Raw genomic sequence first — 26394 nt, 5'->3', positions numbered from 1 at the left:
CTAGACTCTTGGAGCCAACTTAACTTTTCTTGTGGATTATCTGATGCATTCAATCTTTCTAGATCTCCAGTCATGTATGATCTGTGTGGCCCGGCGTGTCACGGCCGTGGAGAGGACCGAGAGTTTCAACACCCGACATGAGCTCACAGGTTGGTACCAGCATGAACAGTACTTTTGAACTAAAATATTGATTCTTACCGCTAAGTTGGTGCAAGCACTTTGTTTTGGCTTCCCTCACTAGTGTCCTCTTCTCGTCCTCCCCGCCAGGTAAGCTGATCCAGATCGATCAGAACTCTCTGAGAGCATCGATGCGTCCAGGCTGGGAAGATTTGCTGAGGCGCTGCATTCAGATGTTCCTTCAGCACAGTGACGGGCAGCCGTGGTCACACAAACGGCACTACCACGAGGGTGAGTCGTCCTAGACATCAACATCATTTTTTAAGCCTCCATGTTTTAAATAAGGGTTTTAAACCTGGAATAAAACTAAAGTACTCAGAGGAGCATGCAGCCCTTTGTCTATGTCACAAACTATGTCACATTACCTTTGTTTTAAAATATAATTTGATATCCTTCTTTAGCTTTTGAAATCATGTTAGTGGTTAACTCAATGAGACAGGAGGGAGCAGTGGCACCTGGGAACTTGCTGTAGTAGACATGGATCCAGATGGCAATAGAAACCATCACACAAATACAGCCTGAAAATCAATTTTAATTTGTTTTGTTTTAAATGACAAACAAAAAAAAAAAAATCAAAATAGCTTCTTGGTGAAGGTTAATAAACCAAAGTATCTAAATATGTGTATCTAAATTAAATAAAAGTCATGTTTATTTTTTATCACATTTTTTCTTACAATATGTATTTATTCTAATTTATGAAAATCTGAATAGGTATTAATATCCAACATGTAACGGTATCAGCTTTTCTATATTTCATGATTAAAATATTGTTATAATTTCTTTTCATAGCGTAAAGTAAAAAAGCAAAAGGCAGCATAAAGCTAACTTGTGAACCCTGCATTTCTCTGTTCAGCCTTCCTCCATGGTCACGCAGAGACTCCTCTATACCGCTTCTCTCTGTCTGATGGTACTCCAGTCACGGCCCAGACGAAGAGCAAACTGTACCGTCATCCGATGAGCAACGAGCCACAAGGCTTTATCTCCACTCACTTACTTCAGAGGTCAGAAACTGAATGTTCTTCACTATTGAAGCGGAGCGATGAAGCTCATCGCGACAATAAAGCACTTCCAGCAGATCTATGTAAGGCAGCCGAGGTATTCATACCACAAGAAAAGCTCAAGTAGCTGGAACAGCTTTTATACACTCCAGTCTTGTGAACAGTGAAAAGTCACTCAGAACACTGCTGCTGTGCTTTTTCAGCGATGCCAAGGCCTGATGTGTTTTCATAAGTTATTCACGTGGTTTTAGCACATTTCCAGTTCTGACGATTGTTCTTTCTTTCCAACCAGGGAGCCGAACGGCTATCGCTCCTCTCAGGGAGGCAACATGATGTCAAACGCCATGAGGCAGCAGAACATGCAGAACATGGGAGGGCAAAACCCAAACACCCAAGTCAACATGAACCCCAGTGGGGGGATGGGCATGGGCAACATGAATAGGGGCTTCGGAATGAACGAGCAGGCTCACATGGGTCAAATGGGGGGCAACACCATGTACGGAGGCAGCAACGGCGGGGGAGGAATGGGCGGCCGCATAATGCCGATGAATCAGATGGGTCCGATGAACCAGGTGGGGCACATCAACCCGATGGGTTCCATGAATCATCCTGGGCAAGGCATGCCACATCCGCAGCAGCCCCCATTTCAGAGCAGCGGAGGGTTCGGGCTGAGTGGACTGAACAGCCCTTCAGGAAGCCCAAGAATGGGCGGCCCCCAGTCTGGACTCCTGATGTCACCCAGAAACAGAGGAAGCCCAAAGATGGGCGCCAACCAGTTCTCACCTGGAGGCAAGTGTAACCACCATAGCCTTGTATCAATCCGTTGATGGTACCAATAAATCTTTTTCAGAGCATTACTGTGCTTAATATCAGAGTCACACACGTGTAGCGCTTCTGCTTTAACTGCCAGGAAAACAAATAGTCCTTAAAACAGAAGACATTATTTAATATCTTAACTTTAACTCTGATGTTTGTGGTTTCAGGTTTTTCTATGATAGTAGATTAACCTCGAGCAGCCATTTCCACTCTTTGATGACTCAAGAGTTTATTGCTCAACATTTCCCATATGCAAAGTTCTGCCTGATAAGAATAAAAAGTTCCCCCTTAAGACCCTCTTATCAAAGGTTTTAAGACTCTGAGTGGAATAGAATTAGTGATAGATTCTGTCCTCATCAGGATGTTAATAGACGTTGATGGTTCTGTTACTTTTCTTCCAGGCATGCACTCTCCTTTAAGTGGGCTTGGAAGTGGGGGAAGCACCACCACCTACTCCAGCAGCTCCCTAAATGCTCTACAAGCCATCAGTGAAGGAGTGGGGAACTCCCTCCCCTCAACCCTGGCGTCGCCTCCACCCCCCAACAAACCGGACAGCTCACCCAGCGTGCACTCCTCCTCTCAGCCCGGGCAGCCGACTAAAGCGGGTACAGATGGAAGCAAGAGTCCAGGCTTGGGGCCGAGTGACCATCACCACCTCCATCATCAGCAGCCTTCAGAAGAGGTGATGGGAGAGCGACCGGACAGCCAGGGAGGAAGCAAAGAGGCTGTCGAGGGGGGCGCTGAGGCGGGTGTGGGGAGCACTGAGCCCACGCGGAGGCTGCCGGACAGTAAAGGACACAAGAAGCTGCTGCAGTTGTTAACATCTCCAACTGAGGAGCTGGGAATCAGTGGGAGTGGGCCAGCCGGACCGACTGTACCACCATCGACCACGGGCAGCACCCCTCCTGCAGCCTCAGAGACAAAAGACTCTGCTGGTGGAGTGACGAGTCCTTCGTCCACTGGCGTCTCCTCCTCTTCGACCAGCACTAACCAGACAGGTGGCCATGGAGGGGTCTCCGCCGCACTGTCTTCTGCCCATTACACCGGCTCCTTGCAGGAGAAACACAAGATCCTCCACAAGCTCCTTCAAAATGGGAACACCCCCGATGAGGTCGCCAAAATCACGGCGGAGGCCACTGGAAAAGTGTCACTGGGAGGCCAGGAGAGCAGCGAGGGTACAGCGGGTCCAGGGGCTGGAAGTGGACCTGGACACATGATAGAGCCGAAGCAGGAGCAGCATAGTCCCAAGAAAGAAAAGACTCACGCCCTCCTTCACTACCTCCTCAACAATGATGATTCCAAAGAGCCTGTGGATGTCAAACCCAAGATCGAAGAGCTTGAAGGGAAGACGGGACCACCACGAGGAGGTCCAGGGTCTGGTCTTGATCATACTGACAGCAAGATTAAGTCAGAACCACCTGATGATGTAAGACATGTGTGCTGTTGGTGTAGACGACGTCTCCATGATAGAAATAACTCATGTTCACCTTTGACTTTCAGCTGCACAACCTGGAGTCCATCCTCGGAGACCTGAGAGGATCCAGCTCAGACTTCTACCCGGATCAGGTTGGGAGTGGAGGGCCGAATGATACAGGAAGCAAACCTCAAGGTTCCCTTGATGACAGCTTGCAAGGTGTTTCCCAATGCCATTTGTACTTTTTTTGTAATCACTAAATCATCTTAGAAAATAATTTATTTTATGAGAAGGTTTTTTAACTGCAGCTAGCTCTCGTGTTGAAGGTTATACTTTTATTTTAAAATTTAGCCTTTTAAGAAATAAAACAGCAATGAAAACATTGTTAAAAAACAAAAGTTAGAGTTAAGATTTTAAATGATGATTCCATTAGGGCGTTCCCCGATGTAGAAAATTCAATTTGAACAAACAAATAAACTTGAAATGTCATATGACGTTATAAATATGAATATTATTAAAAAAAGGTTTTGGTAATTTTAAATAAATTTTTTTGTTAAAAGTGAAGAATGAATCTATTCATCATGAGATTGTAACCCATTACAATAATGCTTAAAAAATAAAAATAAAAACTCCACAGCTTTATCATGTTTCACTGTTTGCTAAAAGCACTTCAGTTGACATTTGTCTTTACCTTTTCTGCAGGGCCTGCAGGTATGGGCCCAGGATCTCGGGTGTCCTTCCAAAGGACTTTGTCCATGGATGGGAAGCCTGCTGGTGGTGGAAGACGACCAATGCTCATCAAGCAGGAGAACATGATGGGAAGTCCAGAAGGCTTCCCAGGAAATATGGGTGTGTACTACATATTTATTTTTATCCCTGAAAAAAGGAAACAATAAGGAAAAACTCTCTTTTACTCCTTGTTATCATTCAGGACCAGTGAACCGGGCAATGGTTTCCAATAGATCCCCAATGGGCGGGTCAGGAGACTGGACTATGTCCCGGTCAAGTGCCAGTCCAGTAGGATCAGCAGGACACCCTCCCATGATGCGTGCAGGGGTGGAGTATAGCAGTGGAAAGGGAATGATGACTGGAGGGATGGTCGGCCGCTCCAACAGTGTTCCCGGGTCTCGATCCATGCTGCAGCAGCAGCTCATGGATATGGGTACGATTGCTCAAGCAACATCTCCTGTACGTGTCTATGAATACGAGTGTCATTGTCTTCTGGTGCAGGTGGCTCAGGTGACATGGGCTTGAGTCCATTCAGCCAACAGCCCAACCAGTCTCCATCCTGGCCCGACAGTATGATGGGAATGGAAGGCAACAGGTGAGTTCTATTGTCTTTCATGAGTTTGAACCTCGATGATGAGTGTCGTCATCCTACAGACGACAATTTGGCAGCACCTTGGATGATCTCCTGGTGCCGCCGACGACCAGCGAGGGCCAGAGTGACGAGCGGGCGCTTCTGGACCAGTTGGACTCTCTGTTGAACAACACAGACGGCATCGCTCTGGAAGAGATAGACCGAGCGTTGGGAATCCCAGACCTCGTCGGTCAGGTGAGCAAATAACGTCCATTTGTCCTGTCTGTCCCGGTTGATGTTGACCCGTTTTCTGTTTATTTGAAGTCTGGTTTAGTTCATTTAGTTATTCCAGTTTTCTCTGATGTTTGTTGTTTTGTTTACTCCCTGAAAACTGACATTTGAAATGATTAAAACATAAAATAAATGCTTAGTGACAACAAATTCACAATTCTATTTCATGACATACATCTTTTTCCAGACTCATGGATCAGAGCAGCCAATGGAGCCCTTTCCAGGACAGGACCCCTCTATGGTGCTGGACCAGAAGCCCCTCTATGGACAAGGCTATCCTGGACCTCCCTCCATGCCCATGCAGTCAGGTTACGGTGGGAACCACATGCAGGGACAACCCCAACAGGCAGGATTCGGACCGGTTCTTTCTCAGATGGGCCAAGGCGGCAGTTTCCCGGGCATGAGTGGGATGGGGGGCATGGGTCACCCCCGGGCCAACATGATGAGACCCAGAATGATGAGTGCCAACAAGCCCATGAGACTTCAGCTGCAGCAGAGGCTGCAGGGACAGCAGGTACTGATGTTGATACTCACACATGTTGCATGTATTCTGACCTGTTACCTTCTTAATCTTGACTTCCATCCACCTGTTCTTAAATCTACAGTTCATGAACCAGACCCGGCAGGGTATGAGCATGAAGATGGAGATGCCGGGCAGCAACCCCGGCATGAGGCCAGCCATGCAGCCGAGCATGACGGGACAGGTGAAGCATCTTTTGAAATTAATCTTTGGTGCCGGACGACATGCACTTTTGCAGACGTCCTTAAACACTCTCTCTGTGGGCAGCCCGGCTTCCTCAACACTCAGATGATGTCTCAGCGCAGCAGAGAGATAGTCACCATGCAGATGAGGAGGCAGCGCATGATGATGCTGATGCAGCAGCAGCAGGCGGCCGCCGCCGCAGCTGCGGCTGGTGGGTTCAGTCCTCCTCCAAACGTGACGGCCCCTGGTGGCATGGACAGCGCCATGGGCGGGCCAAATATGGGTCAGCCTGGCGCCCAGCAGTTCAGCTATGGTGGTAGCTACGGTGAGTGTAATGACTTTTCTTTAGCATTCTGCTTCCCTCTAGTGGTGGCGTGTAGTACTTAAAAATGTTTGCAGCTAGTACAGTGGTCCCTTGACATTTGTATCCCTCAAACTTCTCATACTGGAATATTGTCGTTTTGCAGATGATTTTGCACATGGTTCTGCATATTTAAATCAATTGTAAAAAGGTTAAGTCAGGAGCAGCGTATTGTCTTTAGTGACATCTGATTGGTTGCTGCAATACCGCATTTCAATTCTAAAAGTGATCAATGAAGGGCGTTCAAACTGTTTCGTGTCGACAGGAATGAGCCAGCAGGGGGACCCTTCCTTTGGCCCCTCAGGCAGTAATCCACAGACGGGCATGATGCCTGGTCGGCTGGGACCTCAAAACCCCATGATGCAACAGCACCCACAGGGCGGTCCCATGTATCAGGGCGCAGATATGAAAGGGTGGTCGCAAGGAACAATGGGACGCAACAGGTGTGTGTGTGTGTGTGTGTGTGTGTGTGTGTGTGTGTGTGTGTGTGTGTGTGTGTGTGTGTGTGTGTGTGTGTGTGTGTGTGTGTGTGTGTGTGTGTGTGTGTGTGTGTGTGTGTGTGTGTGTGTGTGTGTGTGTGTGTGTGTGTGTGTGTGTGTGTGTGTGTGTGTGTGTGTGTGTGTGTGTGTGTGTGTGTGTGTGTGTGTGTGTGTGTGTGTGTGTGTGTGTGTGTGTGTGTGTGTGTGTGTGTGCGCGCGCGCTGTTAGATGGCCTGGTCCAGTACTCACCATCTGTACTCTGCCTTTCTCCAGTTCATACCCTCAGCAGCAGTTTGCGCAGCAGGGGCCTCCTGGACAGCAGCAGTTTGGGCAACAAGGGAATCCTGGACAGTACGGGGGCATGATGATGAACGGGGGCATGCCCACCAACGGAGGAGGCGGAGGTCACATGGGTCAGATGGGGGGTCAGATGGGCATGAATCCGATGGTGATGGGACGGATGCAGATGGGGCCTGACCAGGTGGGTGCAGATGTTTGGCAACGTTACATACTGGCCAAGATGTTCAAAAATAGAAAAGTAGAACACGGACCTCCACCATAACATCATGTAATATTCTAATGTTCACTTATTTCATCAATATAATTTGATTTTAGGATTTCAAATATATATATTTAGAAGTTATACAAGCCAGTATTTCAACCCATAGTTGGTGAGGAAGACTTGTTTGCTCTTCAACATGGAACCATTTGTTCCTATTATCAGCCATTGATAAAGCATTTCCTTCAGCACAAAACTACTTTCAAACATGTTGATTTCTTCTCATCCACAGAAATATTGCTGAACATTTTGGGAGGAGTCAGTGTTGACGGACCTGGTAGCAGCCTTAGATAAGCATTTGTGTCAGTGTGAAGCACGGAAACCTTCTCTTGACCAGCGATGGATGCAGGAGAATGGTTAAAAACTTCAGACAACAGTAGCATTGAACATTTACGAGACTTCATCACACATATGCAGCGTTTCCTCCTGTCGTCTGCAGTCTGTGTGGGTGTATGTGTGTGTGTGTGTGTGTGTGTGCGCCTGGATAGACACACACATCGTGCTGTGGACCAAACATGTGGGCAGACACAATCACAGACCTTTACCTGGACAAAAAAAACATTCTCTACTTCCTGTCGAATGTACCAAGAAGCTGCGCTCAAATTCGCTGGCGGGAATTTTCCCTCTGGTCTGTGACGACCAGTCATCGGTTTGTGACACTCGGATGAATGTCAGACAGCAGTAGCACATTTGAAGTTCCTTTCAGAACAGTCTAAAGTACGACTGAATCACTCGTTGGCTGATTGCACTTTAAGGAACAGGCCAACTTGGAAAAAGGATTGTGGAAATATAGAGGCCTTTCCCAGAGAGTTAATACTGAAGCAAAACCACCACGTTGTCTATTTTTGTGGCTCCAGCTTTTCTGCTTTTTGAGAAAAGGAGACCGATTGTTGGCGACTGCTAACCTGTTCCACCTTCGCTTTAAAGTGGAAACCAGTTGATAAAATGATCATTTTAAATTGAGAGAAGTAAATTAATTTTATCTATTTATACAGACCCGTCGCGTCAGAGGTCTTTTACAATTGCAACCTGATATTCAGTGTTTAAGATGAAATCAAAGTTGATGTGGAGTAACTCAAAAGTTTAGCAATAAACCTTTCTGGTTTCCCCGGTGGACGAAACATCAAATACCCAAAGCAACGGTACTGCAGTATTAGCCGTGGGCGTTACTTCTTTTTGTCTGTGAATATAGAATTGTAAATATGCTTCAGATGTACTATATAAATATATATATATAAATAAATAAATATATGCTTTTGTAGGTCACATACTGTTTTTGCACAAGGCTTAATATTTGAAAGTGTAATTTTTCCTATTCTGTTGTAGGTCAGCTTTTACTTTCTGAATGTGGGCCTCTTTTATTCGTCACCATCTAGAAAATCTCTCTGAAAGCACTTTTTATTTTTCCTTTGTGATTTTTAGTTTTGAATCACAAATAATTCTCTTTGAGATTTTAACCTTAGCTAACGAGGTGCTAGTGAGTCATGTGATTTTTGATAATATAAATTATTATTTTTTTGAAGTGTTATATGAGAAAACAAAAAAAAGACAAAAAACATTACATATGCCTATAGACAGCGAGTTGACACATGATTGTGTTTTGGCTTCTAGGGCCCGGATGTCTTACCTGTTTGTGAGGTGATATTATATTTTAAGAACCCTTTTCCTTCTATGTGTGACTTGAGATTTGCTCCTGAGATTTTTCTGCTTTGAATTTTGCCAACATGTTTCTTCAGCTTTGCCTCCAGTGTGATGTTCTGGAAAAGCAGTTTGACACTTAGAAAGAAGATCGTCTTTTGCTTCCATTAAAGATAAAGCGTTTTAATTTGAGTTCAATTCAACAGTCTGGTTCTACTGTAGCTTCATTTCAAGAAATGTGTACAACCCAAAGATTTTTGGTTTCTCATTCCGCTTTAGACGTCGCAAATGAACACCGTGTTTGAACTGTAGGTCGTAGAGACGAGTCTGGTTCTGAGACGTTTTCTGTGATCGTTTCCTGTTGGCCATGGTGCTGATTCAAGAGATTAAGACTTATTAAACTGGAAAGGGTATGATGTCATAATGTCTCAGCAACATGAACGTTTTTTGTTGGTTTCCTCAATGAAAAGTCTACAACATTCTGCTTTAAAAAAAAGATTTAAGAAAAAGTCAACCCGGGGAACATGCAGTCGTTATTACATGGATGTTAACTACTGTTTCTTTGTTTTCTTACATTGTTTCTTGATGTTGATATTGATGTAAATACAAATTTATATTTAAACATCAAAAGGCTCTTGTCATTTATTTGAATAAACCCTCATATTTGTTATTATCCTTTTATGCTTCTCTAATCATTATTTCTCTTTTTTACTTCATTTGTCATGAAAACTTCTATTTCATTTACATTACAATGTAAACAACCGTCACTGATTTCTGCAAAAATAGAAACGACTTGTGTTTCCAAGAAATAAAAACGGTTAATCTACTGAATCTATCTTCTACAGCTCCAAATGCATCCTTGGGATTTAGCATGAAGGACATTCATCTGGCCACTCATCAAACAAGCAGTAAAAAAAGAAAAGAAAATCAAGGCCTCGTCTGTTTTTTTTCTCCACAGGAACAGTGTGATTCATTACCCTTATTTTCTAATACAAACTCAAATGATTTAATCGTTGAAATTTACATTTATTTTTACAGACTTTTTATTTTAACCATTTAAGTTTTTTATATCATCGAATTCAGTCATTTTTAGATTTAAAAAGTTACATTTGTTTTACGTTTGTTATGATAGTTTAATTATAAAATCTTATCTTTTTTAAATTAATAAATGCAAAATACACATAGTTTGATATTCCAATAATGTTCTTAATTCCGTGGGGTTTTTTTTTAATTTCGTAGCCTTTTAAATCCAGTATAAAATGTTGGTATGATAATGCTGCCAGACAATACCAAAATAACTATACCTGATATAACTTTCATAAAATCATGTGACGACCATTCTAAATGCTTTAATAATAAAATAAAAAATATTGAATTAATTTGTTTTATTATTGGAATTGGAAAATCCAACTAGATAAACCCAATAATTAATTTTGCAATTTATTCGATTTTTAAATCAACCTTTCAATATGAAAATATTTGAACTAAATTATTCAATTGAACAAATTGAACATTTCAATCCGGTTTTTCAATTACAAAAAAAACTGCTATATATATATGCTATATATATATATATCTAACGACAAACAAACCTGCAGTCCAGTGAAGATTGTATTTTCATCTAGTACGCCTGTGTTAACTGTATTAACTATTAACTGCAGCGAGAATTCTGACCCGCTCAAGTAGAAGAACTCACATTTCTCCGATCCTTAAAACTCTTCACTGGCTTCCAGTTTCTTTCAGGATCAACTTTAAAATTCTGGTTCTTACTTTCAGATCTATTCATTGTCAGGCTCCTCCTTACATCACTGATCTGATCCAGCCTTACACCCCAGCTCGGGCTCAGAGGTCTGTGGATCAGAATCTACTTATGGTTCCTCGCACTCGGTTCAGGACCAGAAGAGAGAAATCCTTCCAGGCTGTTGCTCCTAAGCTTTGGAACAATCTTCCTCTCTCTTTGAGCTTGATGGATCTACTGACTCCTTTAAGAATCATCTTAAGACGTCTTTATTTGTTCAGGCTTTTCCTTGATTTTCTGGAAATCCTGTTGTGTTATCAGTTGTATCTTGCCCTTTAAAGTATATATTTTATCGAGTATTGTTTTGATTGTTTAAGCGCTTTGTGACCCTGGTCTGGAAAAGCGCTTTATAAATACAAATTACTTACTAGTTACTGTGTGTGATACCGAAATCAGCCACCAGATGGTGCTCTACAGTTGGTTTTCTGCGGCGCGCTGGGCGGGAACTGGTCTCTCAAAAGAACGCTCGGTTCATCTATTGGGTCGATGGACTCGCACGGAACCGCCTCCTTTTGCTCGGCAAGACTTTGCCCCTTTTTTTTCCAGCGACTGGAGAAGCGGTGGTGAAACACCTGTCTGCTCGAGAGAACCCCCCCAAAAAAAAGCAAGACAACGAGGGCACAGAACCGGGACTACCTTCATGAATCACTGCGCCGCCGCTTAAAGTTGCTGCACTTTTTTTAACGGGCTTTTTTTTCCCTGCGCGTCATGACTTCGCCGCTGTTTCTGGGTCACCTGGCCGGGGTTCCGCTAGAGATAATGAACCCCGTCACGGACAGGGACACCACCTACACCAAGATCTTTGTGGGGGGGCTGCCGTACCACACGGACGACGCGTCCCTGGGGAAATATTTCGAGAGTTTCGGGGACATCGACGAGGCGGTGGTGATCATCGACAAGCAGACCGGCAAGTCCAGGGGATACGGATTCGTAAGTCCGAGCCTCGTCTCGAATATCTCCTGGTTTCAGTGTCGTGTTTGGAAAACACCGAGGTTTTGAGTGAAAACAGGAGTGACTCAGTGTCACATGCTCGGAGAATGAGAGGCAGGTTTTTACAAATAAGTGTGACATCCATTACATGACTGGTTCAAGTTCAAAGGTCAAACCATGAGGACTATCTCACACACATCATGTTAGATGGAAAAATCTGATTCGTAACGCAAGAAAGTACTTTTTTTTCTGGACCACAAGCGTGAGATCTGGTCTTTTATAGTCTTAAAAGCCAAATAATAGTCAGTGGATATTCTCAAGAGAGAAAAACATACATTAATGCTCTTGTTTTAAAAGGAAAATTTAGTGGAGAAGTCAGTCATCTCAAGAGCTTCTTCATTCTGGTCCTGATGTCAACTTATTTACTGAGTACATCACTTACATAATGATGATAACTTCATATTTACACCCAAACAAGCTCTAACTTCCCATCACTTTCCAACAACCAACCGATTATCTCAATAATACTTCGTTATCCGTGTACTAAACCACAAACAATGTGTCATGCTATTTACATTTTCTTATTGTGTGTAACAGAATATTAATTATTAATATGAACATGAACACATTTCCACACTAAAGTACTGTGCAATTATATTGAGTAGTAAATTATCATCGTTTTTTTTTCTGTTGTTGAACAAACTTCTATATGAGAAAAACTATTTAAAAGTTAAGCTTAAAGAGACAGTTCACCCAAAATTCAAACATCACTAATTTCTTCTCACCACACTAATCCATTCCTTTTTAAGGCTATAGGCAAAAATGTATGTTCTTTTTAATGAAGCGACTGATGTGGTCTTTGTCCAAAAAGACATAGTTAAAACATCCATATTCCTCCATACTGCTCGTCTGTAATGTCCATCTTGTATTGAAGCCTCCAAGAAAACAAATGTTCTGGAAAAAGATAAATATGTCTATATTTTAAGCCCGTTTTTTAGCAGACGTTTAAATAATAACCAGTGGTATAAACCGGAAATACAAGATGGACGTTGCAGACGATGGAGGTACATGGATGTTTCAAGTGTGTCATTTTGCACGAAGATGAAGACGAATACTACTGAGCGTCATTTGCTTCATTGAAATGTATATCTATCTTTTGCCTAATACTCCAAAAATAATCTCCACCCTTCGAGAAATCGAGTGAAGTTTGAATTTTGGGTGAACTAACCCTTTAATTGCACCAAACCCTTTATGATGAATCACTGTTTCTATTGCAGTTCAGCTTCCATACAAGTGAAGAAATGCATAAATGTTACGTAACCGCTGTTTTTTTATGTACACATGTTTGGTTAATATATAACCTTTTTCTCTTTCCCAAAAGAGCTTAAAAACTTGTTTATTGCCCCGCAAAGTGGCACAACACAGTTCAACGTCATCCAAGTAGCACAATTGAAGGCCAAAAACACAATACACACATTAAAAAACAGTATTTTTGTCCTGTTTTGAAAGACCATGTCACAGACCCTTTAAAATCTTATCAACCAGTCAATGTTGTATAGAACCTCTAACTCTTCCTACTCTTTCTTGACTCATGTGTTCAACGTTCTTATGACAACAGCTCTGGTCTCACCGTCACAGACACGCCCTCTTGACCACACTGCTGATTGGATGAACTTCTGTTGTCTTTCAACATTGAATGGCTGTGATTGGCTGAGCTGTTGCGTTGAAGGGGCAACTTTCTCTTCGCCCCACAGCAATGCAATGAGTGCTGTGTCTAGGCCTCTGCGGTATACAGCTGTGTACCATAAACCAGTATTCATTTGTATTATGATTTTTCATATACCACTATATTTGTGTATCCCACATACAACTTCAGTGACATGCACTGCAGTCGCACAGACACACAGCAGGTGCATAGTGAATTTTGAGTAGAGAATAAAGGCCATGATTCGTCATAAAATCACAGTGACGTCGACTATGAAAAGCGTAGACGAAATATACTACTTTATTGATGCCGTCGTTAATTTTTTTTTCTATTTTTCTCTCAAAATCGCGGCCGTACCTTCCGCAGTTATAGGTAGTTAGCTATTTAGATTGTTAGCCATTGACGTCAACATTAACTTTTTTGGGAGGGATTTTTTTTACTGTATTATAAGTTGTTTATAAGCTTGATGTTGCTTTGCACGTGTTTCAAATAACCACACAAACTTTTATCTTAGCGCAGATTTTATTAAATTCCTGTCTTGCCCAGCGGTACTTCATAATTAAAGACATACTAAACATAACCACACTTGACAAATGTCTTCAGTAGACCAGACTCATGGTGACTGATCAGTAGGAACTGTGTGTTTCTGTGCAGAACTATTGTGTGACTTTTTTTCTACTTCTTTTTTATCTTCAGAACAGATAGTCAGCTCTGTTTCACATTAATCATTTTTGGGTTTTCTTTAATCTAGTTCCTTGTTGTTCATTTTGTTGTATTAAAAGCAAATTTAACTATTACAAAAAAATCTTTCTTTTTCAACATATCAAAGCTTGTTGTAATAAAAAATAAGCTGCACGCTGTGAAAAACTGTAACGTACAACCCAAACCAAAGCTCATGTTGAGGATGTTGTATCCAATAGGAGAGCCCTATCTGTGGTTTGTAGGTTAATGTTGCATGTTAAACCATGTTTTGTTTGATAAAAATGTTATACTAACATTCTAGTCATTCTTATTCTTAGTTATTAAATGCGGCAATGTGGCAAAACATTGTCTGTTGAATGAAAAATTAACTGCAATAATTATGTTCTTATTAAAGGAAAACGTGTGTAAGAACACAACATTTAAAGAACTTAAATACCATAAAACTGATACAATTAAAGAAAGAAAAAAATGTCCCTGTCGCCCATTCTTAGCTGTGTCATCAAAAAAAGGAAAATATATGTATATATATATTCTGTTGTTGTATGTTTTTTGTTATAGTGCATTTTAACATTCTTTCACTAAAATAATACACTATATTATATTTGACTGGTTTATGAACTAGTACTGATGCTTTTTCACCAGTACCAAAGAAATACAAGGATCCATTCAATGAGTTCATTATGGTTACAGCATCTGTGTGTGTTTTGACCTTCATCGCCCTCCTCCCACTGCTATCTGCCCACTCCTCAGCTCACTCCAGGTAGATCCCAACATCTTTGGCATCCCAGTTTGATTCCCAGAGCGATCGCTCAACTCCTACAATACAGCCCACATCACAACAGTGACTGGTCTAAAGCTCACACATCCTCACAGCATAGTCTTCTGAAGAGTTCAGAAACATTAGAGGACAACGGCTTCCGCTGGCTGTCACTTCCTCTGTTCTACACAAACGCCGGTGGTCACACGGCACAGCGTTCACCTGGGTGATTGTGTGTCCACAGGTGACCATGGTGGACCGAGCGGCAGCAGAGCAGGCGTGCAAAGATGCTAACCCCATCATAGACGGCAGGAGGGCCAACGTAAACCTGGCCTACTTAGGAGCCAAACCTCGCAGCTCACAGACCGGTAAGTGTGACGGAGCACCCATGAATACACACCTTTAAATAAACATGCTCATAAAATGGATCTCTCACAGACATGAATGCATCTCTCTCTAACAACCTCGTATTTACTCAGAACTGTAATTGAACTGTGATCTTATAAAACAAGTTGTATGGTTTGTCACCATATTACCATTTCCACTCGATACTGATACTGGGAAATAATCTATACATTTTACAAATCCACAAGGAAAAAAGGATCCCTGAATGTATTAACAAGAACAAAAAAATGAAAAGAACCACACTTTTAGTATGTATAACAAAACAGTTGTGCAAAAAGAAAACAGCAATGATGAGATCACAAGATTCAGATGGTGGGGGATGGTATTGATACTTTGGAAAATGAGAATCGTATCCGGAAACAACATTTTAGTATCAATACTAGGTTTCAAAATGCACTTCCATAAAGTGATTCAAGGGATGAAAATCCTATACAAATACAATACAAAGATGGTCGTTCTTAGTTCATCACACGTCATCAGGTCAATGCTTGTATCAGAGCTGACTTACAATAAGTCCATAGAACAATGACCTAACCCCCCTTTTTTGGACTCCATGCTGATTTATTTAGATGTATTCCTCAATACTAATTTCCAGATACATGAAGCTGAAATGAGTCTTGTCTTCATGATAATTTAGATGTTCTTTGGGCTTCGAGCCACAACACACAAACACTGTGTTTACTGTGTGTTGTCCTGTTGTGTTTCCTCTGCCACTGGGCCTTCTCAGCGTGAGCCACCGACACACACATCTGGCCCTCCGTCTCTGACGTCGCGCTGAGATCTGGGCCGTGACGGCTCGGCTCCTCTGCCGGCCTGCGCTGGTTAAAATACCCCGGCGTGTAGGTGTGATTGACAAACAGTGGCTCCAACAACAGCTGACTGTGTGCCCTTATTCCACGACACACAGTCCTCCCGGCAGGCAGCTGATGAGAGATGGCAGTGCTTGGTGTGATAGATGGGTGGAGGAGCCCAAGGAGATGGGACTGAGATGGAGAAAGAAAAACAGAAACAATGTTTTTCTTTGTCATGATGAGAATGAAACACGGGCAGTAATGGTTTGTGGAATCCAGAGATGGTCATTTTCTCCGTCTCGCTCGTGCCTCATTACAGATGTTTGAGTGTGTGTGCAAAGATATCCTCCTAAACATGGAGACTTGTGAAACAAACGAGCAGAGACAGGCTGAGAGGGAAGCGGCATCGTCCTTGTCTGTTCGTCTCTGCTCAGTCGTCTGTGGTGCCGATAGCTGAAATCTTTCTCTGTGTATCTGCAGCTCTCTCTCTTGGAGTTCAGCAAGTCCAGCCGTCGTGGGCTCAGAGGCAGTACGGGTAAGACAGAATCAATAGCCTGGTTCCCAACTCTTCTCTCTCCCTCACACGCACCACTTTTACATCACAACACTGTGTGTGTGTGTCTGTCACCCCTTGTCCTCGACACCCCTGTTTGTCCTTTATCTTCCAGCCAGCAAAAGTCACGCTCTGACTTCATATATTTGGTCCTTTTCAAGACAAAATGACTACACTCCAAATAAGACCTTTTCCCAGTAAAAGCACACTTGAACCGCAGTATTGTGTCAGTGGCTTTACTTCAAATGAAAAGGATTCATTATGTTGAAAAGTGTCTCGTATTAGGTAGGGGTCCAAATTAAAAACACATGCTTGTGTTGGGAACACTTTTACCGAGTATTAAATAGTTCTCTGAAACAATATCAAGTGAATTTTCTCAACCTTCTTTAATATACTTTTCTTTAGTCTGCACTGAGGTTTCTGTGATTTATTATAGACTAATAAATATAAATATTTACATCACACTTGTATAAAGTTTTTGCTGGAGTTTTTTAAGTATTTGCAGTGAATATATTTGTTTATATATATATGTATGCTCAATTTGCATTTATCTTAAAAATTGCTTAATAACTTTATCTTAACAATCGCAAGGAAATGCATTTTTCTGTATAGTAAAGTATTTATTGTATTAGAGAAAGATAATTACATTTTAGGCCTTGAGTTGAGCACGTATGTTAAGCTAAAGAGAAAGTAGATTCGGTGGATACTTTTGAGAAGACCTTCCCAAATACATTCAACCTTCAGCTTGTGAGAGTGAAGGATGAATCTTGCAGACGGTAGAAAATCCCATTAAAACCCTCAAACTCTTCTGAGTGCTATTAATATTGTAGTCCTCAATTTGTGAATGAGTGATGAGGGAGTTGAGGTTGACCCAGATGAGTCTCTGAATGGGCGGTAAGGCTTTGATTGGACGTCTCCTGTGGTTCAGGAGCTTCTCGGCGACGCAGTTTTTATTCTCGGCTTCTGGGAAAAAGTAGCAGCTTTGACATCTGACAGACTCGCACAAAGAGGTGTGAACACCACCTCTCAACACACCCCAAAGGCAAACACCAACACTCACAACATGCGGCAAAGCTCTTTGTTTGTCTGCACTAATTTGGTCTTCACATGAGCCTCATTCCATGTGTCCCAGCACAGCAGATGACTCTGGACTGTCCCATGGAATCTGCTACCTGGATGAGCAGCACACCAGATGACTTGAAACCGCAGTCAAGCGCGGATGAACAGAAATAACAAAACACATCTGTGTGACAATAACAAGCTAACCCAGGAAACATGCTTTCAAAAGTAACTTAACTCAAAAAGCATGATAGTTGCTCCCAGTGATGTTGAACTTGTAGAGATATTGATAAGGAGTGAGAGGACGACTGCCTCTGAACACCTGTGAGCAACAATCACCTCAGTGCAGCTGCAACGTTCTCTTCTTCCTCTTTCCATAACTGTCGCTGCAGATTCAGTTTTTTTACCCTGCTTAACTCTCCCTGAAACAATCACAATATTTGTCATAATATTTCCCGGGTTCATTTTCATGTTGTGCAGATTCGTGTCTGAATCGAGAAATCAAGTACCCAAGGTTCATTTCAGGCGAAGGGTGAATGTGCTGCCGGAAGGCCATTGTATCTTTGACATGATCAGTATGACTGCAGTCATCTTCTCTGCCGTGACTTCTAATATCTCCCATCCTTCTTTCTTTGTCTTGGAATAACACTTTTAAATTTGAAAAACAGACATAGACGTTCACTTTTCAGTCGGCCTGTATATTGGAGAACCTGGCAATACGATATACATCCGGGGCAACGACACAATATAGTGCTAAATACTTGACTCTGGCATTGCAGAATTTACAGACCTCATGAGTCTTGGCGAAGTTACTGCTTTCATTAGTTTTAAAACCAAAAATACATCAGCTTTAAAAGCTGCTGGAGTCGACTGTATCCTCTCATCCTTAGTCATTGCCAGGACCTCGCAGGATTTAATTGGTTCTTTAGCTGTGGAAGAAATAATGACTGCCATTCAGCGGCCGGACATTATATTGAAACACGAAAATGAACAAATGAAGAATATATTTATATATATTTTATATACACTTTTAAAAAATATAAGCCATAAACAGACTATTAAAAAAAACATCAATACTGTACTGTTGAATATCAATACAGTGGTTTAAGGAAAACTATTGCAACATTTGGAGTTCAACAGCCAAGCTGTAGTTTCTGTGCTCCGCCCGCAACAGCAAACAACAAAGATAAACTCTGGCAGAGCCAAAGCTCATCCTGCTACTTGGTGTGTTTGGAGAGGACAGCTGACGCCAACAGTGGCTGTGAGGTACAGCTGAGTGGGACGTCTGTCGCCAGTGGGGTGCCTGCTTCTAATCCAAAATCAGTGGGCGTCTCGATGATAAGTGAGGGTTTCGGTTGTTTTTCAAGAGGGTGTTTATGCGTGGTGGTGGGGGGGCTGCCGGTCGTGTCTCGCTCTTGTTTTCGCAAGCAGAGGATCAGGCGGAGGCGAGGGTGGCGGCGGCACCTGTGGCGTCTGCAACGGGGCTTTTCTGACATTTTAAACCGAGCGTTTTTGTGAAACGGAGGATGAATAACTGAGTGTGAATCATTCATCAGCCCATGAGGTCGACGTAGGTTGTCACGTTATTAATTCCCCTCTATTATCCTTCGCTCAAGACCAGCCGTCTTTCCGGTCCTCGTCTCCTGGCATGTGTCGAGGGGTTCAAGTCAACACAGAACTCCCAGGTGGCTGTGGTTTCTTACCCAGAGACCTAATTAGTGGCAAAAATTCTGTCAAAAATTCAAATTTGCTGAGAAAAACGCGGCAAGAGACCTCCAGATTTATCCACTTAATTAAAACTTTGGGAAAGCCTTCAATGTTTAATGTGACAGTGTTAATATAAAATGCCAGCTGCATGAATTAATGATGGAATAGACAAACTGAGAGACTACGATTTATATCAGCCAATTAATCACTGACCTTACTTAACCTTTATCAGTACAGAGGTAATATTTGCTTTAAGATCTGAGCCTACAAATGGCATCATCTATATAAGAGGTGTGAAAAAGTTTTGATAAAGCAAACTGCTAAATACTTTATTATATCTTATATTGATGAAATATAGGCAAAATGACAACACCACCAACCAACAGTTTCATCCTGAAAGAAATGTAGTGAACAATATTCATGACATCATATAATGTGATGCTATCATATCTTGATTACAAGCATTGTGATGCTTATTGTGAGCTCCTTGCCAATAGCAGTTTATTTGTAGATTCGATATTCGACAAGTTGGATTTACTAGACCATCGTTATTTGGCCTGTAGTTGCTCGGTAACTTGTCTAGAGTGTCCTCTGCCTCTTGCCTGGTGTAGCTGGGATATGGCTTCACCCCCTACTACCTCATTGCTGGAGTTAATACTAGGATGGAGAATTCAGGAATGGTTAATGTTAAACTTGTATCCAGTATGAGTGCCCAGCTTAAACAACATTGAGATTTTGTGTCATCGATCCGTCAAGTAAACGTTACTAGTATTGTCTAAGAAAATATCAATACACTTAAAAATGGCCTGTTTTTCAATGATAACGTATCGATATAACAGTTCACTGCTGTTTTTTTTGCTTTCATATCATATTTTATTCTTATGATAGTTCTTTTTTGTTTTATATTACAAATATATCATTCATCCTCTGATGAAACAAATGAAAGCAGTTACGACTTCATCAAGAATCATGTGGTCTGTAAATTCTTCAACACCAGAGTCAAGTACTTGAGCAATATCACAAATATATCCTTCTTCCTACAGTATCGCAAGGTGCTACGTTTCTTGCAAATACACACCCCTAGTATACTTCGTATCGTTATCGTTTTATCAGCATCCCTTTCAGTTTAATAACATATATACTTGCATGTCTATTGGTTAGTTACTCCTGTTTTTTCAAATGTTGAAAAAATGTTTTTGTGGGGTTCCCTTCATGATGACAGAGGTCCGGGGTCTGAAGAGAAAGAGTGAGTGATGACATTGGAGCCGCGGACGATCCTTCTTGATAATCTGCTGCGCTGATGAGCTGTAGCACTTTGATTAGAATGACACGCTGTCAGGATGATTTCGGTTCGACCGCTCAATATGTCGTTTGTATCTCATCACATTTGTATGATGATGATCCTCTGATCGAGGAGATAAATGTCCGGCGCTTCCCCCCCCAGCTGTGTGTGTGTGTTTACAGAGAGGGTCAGCAGTGTGTGTGTGCGTGAGCGCTGCTCTGACTCACCCTCCTCACATCCTTCGTCAGACTATTAAAAGCAAGGCTGTCTCAAGGCATGAGCGATATGATGGCGGATCCTTCACCTCCGAGCCCCCGCCCGCCTCCTCACCCTTGCCAAATGTCTCTTGACCCTGACCCCTGAGAGGAATAAAAGAAAGTGCAGATGTGTTTTATCTGCCTCGAAGAGTGTCGAGGGAGTGGAGAGGAAGCTCGCTAGGAGGGAGTGAACCCCGAGAGAGAGGGGAAGTCTGTGGAGGTTATTCTGCTCTCATGGGTCTGTCAGTGAGCAAACACCCATGCAGCTGCACCAATTAGCCAGCATGGCTGAGCTCCTCCACACGGCTTCCATCACTTTAGAGGACTTAACACTGAATTACTTTCATTTCCCGGAGACTTGCTGTTACCACCACTGACCTCTCAGATGTTAAATATCATGAATTATGAAAGAGGGACTCGCTTTCTCGCCCCGGAGGCAGGTGAATCCCCACGATCGCACATGTGCTTTTTAAATTGTGCTCGCGTGATGGTCGAGTCCAGCCAGTTTGTGCGCTCTTATATGTATATGAGTTCGTCTTTGACAGCCAGCGATGATGCCACGGTCGGGCAGGACGGAGGCGAGGAGCGCGGCTCTCGTACGATGCGGCTGTCACATCACATCAGTGTGTGTGGGGCGCAGGCGGCAGCAGCGCACAGCCGTGGGAATGACACTGCACTTCTGGGCGAGACTCGTAGAGGGCACCAGGGCCGAGCTGGGGGAGGGCTTATTAATGACGACCCTTTTTGACTTATTTGCTGCTCTTTTACACGCTTCTGAGTTACATCTACATGACGTGTTCTGATGGTGTAGGAAATAACTAGAGTTAAAAGACACGCAAGTTGTTGAATTCAACCTACAAGATTGAAAACGCCTCAAACTTTATCTTTATTCGTGTCTTTATGCTCCACACTTGCCAGTGTCACTATATTCCTGTACTCATGAAAATATTTTTGTCCTAATTTTAGTTGACAACCAAGAACCTAGGGGAAACTATGGCAGGAAAATTTAACTAAACATTAGATAGGCCTTGTCAATGCATGTTAAACACATGATGGATGGAAGAAAATCTACATTTTTCTAGTGAAACCTGTAAAAACTGGAGCTTAAAGTATTGTTTTCAGTAATTCAATAAAGGGTGCATGATCTTCAGTGATGCTAAATACTGTCAGTTATTCACTATTATTATTATTCTTTCAATGTTGTACTTTATTGAATATTGTTTTGATTGTTTAAGCGCTTTGTGACCCTGGTCTGGAAAAGCGCTATACAAATAAAAATTACTTACTTACTTACTTACTATAAGGATTTTGTTTCATGGGGTGTGTATTGGCAAGAATCTGGCGATACGATACATATTGTAGGGACAATAATAAATTGGGCTTCTTTTGAAGAACTAATACGAATAAAACTTGGAGGTCAGTAGTTTACATGCTGATTTTTAAGACCCTTGGTCAAGCAGTTTGTGGTCCATAGGACTTTCCTCTCTTAACTAAATATATCAGTAACAGCTCTTCACCCAAGAGAACAAGTCGTCACCTACAATACATTGTGGCTGTTGCATCTCTCTGCTTCCAGGAGGTGTCACACAGATCTCCTGCCAACATGTGGTGGCTGCGAGGCACACTAAGTGTTTGGAAGCATAATCCTCATTATAATGTTGGCAAGCATCGTGGAGTTTCACGTCAGTGGGCTTAACCACAGACCAGTGAGTCAGTCAGATATCATCACTCAGGACGCCGGAGGGGTCCAACATTTTGTTAATTGATTTAATTACATTCAACTTCTGCTTCTGGAAGGATGACTGAGAGGGAGACATTCATGGGAGATCGGGAAAGCCTGCTTGCTAATCTGGGTCCCATCCATTATTTTACATTTATATCGTATAACGACAAACTTCTGCATCATAATTGTTGAACACATACACCTCAGTGACCTGCCCAAGTTGTTATTCCATGAAAGTTGTATCAATATATTTCCATTTGTCCAAAATTGTGAAGTGTGAATAAATCTGTTGTTCTTGAATAGAAAATGTTAATTGTTAACCGTTAAGATCAGAAGCAACATAGATAAAAAGTTGACCATAAAAACTCTTAACGTCAGTATATTTAATGAATAATCGGAAAAAAAGTGCCGAGATCACAGCTCTGTGAACCAGCGTGTGTATTGTGTATACAGCATTGTGTGTGTGTTTGTTGTGTATGCACTATGATCCTTGTGGTGTGTGTGTTTGGGGATAAACAGCAGCAGCAGGCCAGCGTTGTCACCTGAGTCAGCAACAAGGTTAAATGCTGTAGGTGCCGATTACAAGATCAGTTCAATTCTGTCATCTTTACTTTATTTGACTCCACTCGTACTCATCCGGTCACTGCTGCCAGATGTTGCTGCTCGGGGGTCCAGGTTAAGTGGGCGGCCTGGAGGGGAGGTCGTGACTGTACACAGGAGGACAGCTGAGCCCTTTTTAGCCTTTTTTTTTGTTTGTTTTTTTACAGTTACAACATGAGATCTATTTGGGCAACCTGTGTGTCAACATGTTTATTGTCTCACTGCTCTGCAGTTTAAAGAAGCACTTGACCTGCTGGACTTACTCAAGACTCGCTGAGCAATAAGGCCAAAATGAAATCAGCCATTTAAATGTATTAACTGCAAACATAAATGTATATTGTGGCCTTCTGAAGAGCATGAGAAGAGTCAAATTAAAGACAAAATGAGCTTTCACACACAAGGTCAAAGCTTGTTTAGAAATTGGGAATGTTTTGTCAACCCTCAAAATCTCTTTACTTTACTGGCTGTAAAAGGTGGATCAGCCAATTAAAAGTCATTTAATGTGATGATTTAAGTGTGCATTTAATAGACCTCTATTGTACTCATCAGTATGTGTCTGTTTGTACAAAACTCTTGTTTTAATACATTTACATTAGAAAATGGGCCTAAGCCCCGCTGACAACAGAAATTAAATCTTGTTTACTATAACAACACCCACTCTGCTGTGATTGGTCAAGCATCAATGTTTGTCACCGTGCATCATTAATCTTCAAAGTATCCACCTCCAGGGAACTTGTTGTTTCAACAAAGCGTGATTTAAGCTGGCTGGAAGAGGAGTGAAGCCATTATTGCATCATAATGGACTTACTCTCGTAAAATCTCCTTGCTGAGATTTCAGACACGGGAGAACTTTATAAAGTGATATCTTCAAATGACATCATCTTGGAGAGGAAAACATGTGGGTGAGTCAGGAGAGTTGGGTTTTCAAATGACTATTTTCTAAATACCTCTTTGAGATCCACCTACCGGTCAGATTGAAACCACAATAAACGAGGGACCGATGTACTTTAAACCTCTGAAGCATGTCAACAGAGACTTGTGCCACATAAACAAAGACAAAATGTTATGAAAGAGAAAAGAATATTGGCCCATATTAACCTAAACAGGACTGCTCAAGGATGTGAAAGACATATCCCCAGGGGGGAGTCGAACTGGTGACCTCAAAACTCATAACCAGTTTATTGCTATTGTGCTAAACCTAGTAAGCCTTGTCCCAAAACACGCATTTTGTGTTTTCTAATAACTCATGCTGAATGTCATCCGCCTCAGAAATACTGTGCTAATTACGTGGCCCACTAGGGAGGCGACCCGCTTTGAGTGACGGTGCTGCGCAAGATCTAATTTTGGTAAATGTGTAGTAGTTTAAAGCCACAAAACTATCGCCAATTTTTCTTAATGCAGCCTGGAGTTTCACCCTTTCTCCTGTTAACCGTCTTGTTCTACTCTCTGTCTCTCCAGGCTGATCCAGCATTATGTCCTTCCTCAAACCTACCTCCAACCCAACCTGGTTCTGCAGTCCCAGCTGGGTCCAGCAGTGGCAGCACTGGCCAGCCCTTACCTTGACTACAGCTCCGCCTACAGTCCCTACACTCCCCCAGGACTGGAGCAGTGCCCCTGCACTCCCTCGCCGTCGCCATCTGCCGGCTATCTGGGCTACAGCTACTGCCCAGGAACGGCAGCGCCACCTATGACCACCTCCCCGACGACCCCGGTCGACCTCAATCCCCCTCATGCTCGACTGACCACTGCGTCGGTGGCGCCGCACACCGTCATACAATACGCGCACCAGCCTCCGAACCGCATGCAGTGAGCGACTTTGTGCTTCCGAGGATTCAACGTGATGTGACCTTCTGACCTGTGACATCATCAAGATGAGACAAGGGCTCCAATGGGGAACATTGTTAAGTTTTTTTTTAAGTTCAAAGTGTTTTCAGCGTTTGATCTGAATGTTTCTTGGACAAAGTTGAGCATCGGGCGCGTGTGACTCATTGATGTTGATGCTGCAGCAGCAGATTCTCCAGAGGAAATGTAGGTTTGCAGAGCAGAGACTGGGCTCCTTGCAGACCTCCTTTTATTCCCCACCAAGGTCTCCACTCTGTGTGGGCTCCGTTGAATTCCTGCACCTGGTGTTTGTCACTGTATCCTCTCTAATATCATGCTGCCTTTTTTACTCTGGAGGGAAAAAAAACGCAAGTTGTTACGATGATAATCAGAGAAGTGAGGGAGGATAAGAGACACTTTTCTACGTTATTATTACAAGTTTCAAAAGTTCTTAATGTTTTTTTTTCTGAAATATCTTACTTTGATTTTACTTGAAGGTGTATTTGTTCTCTGTAATAACAGCACATCACTGTCTGTATCTAGCAATAGAGTTAAGATCACAGTTAGTTACCTGGTTCTAGAGATAACTGTGTAGTTTAATACTCTTAGAGTTAAAGGTCCGGCTTGTGAGGTTGTTCTGTCTGTTATACTGAAGAAAAACAGACGAACCAAGAGAGGAAACTGATTAGAATACAGTATGAGTGATGAGCAAGTTTAAAGGGCTGTCTCTGGATTAAAAATCTTTCTATTTCACTTACTTAATATTGAATTCCAGAACATCCTGAAGACTTTTAATTTAATAAATAATGAGTATAGTTATTTCAGTTACAGTTCAACACATCTGTAGAAACAAAACTACAATAAATAATAAGTATATACAATGTTATGGTCCTTTTATAGTCATTATTATCCAGTTATTTTTGTAATATCAAGTTAGTATACATTCCATTACACTAGGACCAGAATGGAAATGTTCATGTGGAGGTTTGATCAGGTTGTTTGACCTACTTGTTCCTACATCATGTGGAGTTGCTGCTGAATGAGACACGTGCTGCCTCTGTTTGTCTGGGAGAGTCGGCCAGAGATTTATGGACACAGTTGACATCCGTGTCAGGACCAGGCTCGTCCTGCAGTGCATTGTTGCCCCTCAGACCCGTGTCTTTGTTCATCTCCGAGACAGGCTCACGCAGAGAGGCTCTGGGTGGTCGGTGTCTTGAAACCTAAGCCATATGCCAATGTTGATATGCAAAGTTTAATAAAAAAATGTTTCCTTTTCTGAGTTTTCTGGTGCATATATACTGTAGTTCTATAATAGTAACTTGACTGAAGCGTATCTTTATGTATATCTTTAACCTATTTATTTAAATTATCCTAGCTGAAATACTGAGTATAATAAACACATTAAAACAAAAATAAATTGAATAACACCCCAAAAAAGATATTATGAAAATCATCCTTATTTAGTATTTATCAAATTTGGAAATGCTTTAATTTGAATGGGGCTCCTTTTACCCATGTTCCCTTGACCTGATCAAGGTTGTCCTTCACTGGGTGGTCAACCCAACGGT

At 42.2% G+C, this 26394-nt stretch overlaps 2 protein-coding genes across 2 annotated transcripts in view; both read left to right on the top strand.

Moving 5' to 3' along the window:
* LOC148059946 (nuclear receptor coactivator 3-like) overlaps nt 1-8350 on the top strand; it is a 45773-nt gene extending 37423 nt beyond the window's left edge. The window contains exons 9-24 of the mRNA XM_087780740.1: nt 63-149; nt 268-408; nt 1031-1178; nt 1468-1964; nt 2393-3417; nt 3492-3624; nt 4108-4254; nt 4337-4567; nt 4636-4729; nt 4789-4960; nt 5184-5510; nt 5602-5700; nt 5784-6024; nt 6326-6503; nt 6813-7020; nt 7331-8350. Of these exons, the coding sequence (XP_087636866.1) occupies nt 63-149; nt 268-408; nt 1031-1178; nt 1468-1964; nt 2393-3417; nt 3492-3624; nt 4108-4254; nt 4337-4567; nt 4636-4729; nt 4789-4960; nt 5184-5510; nt 5602-5700; nt 5784-6024; nt 6326-6503; nt 6813-7020; nt 7331-7342 (3740 nt within the window). The 3' untranslated portion in view covers nt 7343-8350. The remainder of the gene's footprint in view (nt 1-62; nt 150-267; nt 409-1030; nt 1179-1467; nt 1965-2392; nt 3418-3491; nt 3625-4107; nt 4255-4336; nt 4568-4635; nt 4730-4788; nt 4961-5183; nt 5511-5601; nt 5701-5783; nt 6025-6325; nt 6504-6812; nt 7021-7330) is intronic.
* A 2741-nt stretch (nt 8351-11091) lies between these two features.
* rbm38 (RNA binding motif protein 38) lies at nt 11092-26105 on the top strand. Its single transcript, XM_087781978.1, has 4 exons — nt 11092-11464; nt 14873-14996; nt 16305-16359; nt 24464-26105. The coding sequence occupies exons 1-4, from the start codon at nt 11243-11245 to the stop codon at nt 24813-24815; spliced, it is 753 nt and encodes a 250-aa protein (XP_087638104.1). The 5' UTR covers nt 11092-11242; the 3' UTR covers nt 24816-26105.
* Nucleotides 26106-26394: the final 289 nt, after the last annotated feature.

This window comes from Callionymus lyra, chromosome 19 (assembly GCF_982586985.1).
Source record: "Callionymus lyra chromosome 19, fCalLyr1.hap1.1, whole genome shotgun sequence".
Lineage (NCBI taxonomy): Eukaryota > Metazoa > Chordata > Actinopteri > Syngnathiformes > Callionymidae > Callionymus > Callionymus lyra.
The sequence above is the reverse complement of the archived record's forward strand: the minus strand, read 5'-3'. Positions and strand labels throughout refer to the sequence as shown.

Excerpts from the sequence above, each read along its gene's own strand:
- rbm38 (XM_087781978.1), top strand. The coding sequence starts at position 11,243 with ATGACTTCGCCGCTGTTTCTGGGTCACCTGGCCGGGGTTCCGCTAGAG. Across the intron at positions 14,997-16,304 it reads ACCTCGCAGCTCACAGACCG|CTCTCTCTCTTGGAGTTCAG; the intron begins GTAAGTGTGACG and ends GTGTATCTGCAG. Across the intron at positions 16,360-24,463 it reads TGGGCTCAGAGGCAGTACGG|GCTGATCCAGCATTATGTCC; the intron begins GTAAGACAGAAT and ends CTGTCTCTCCAG.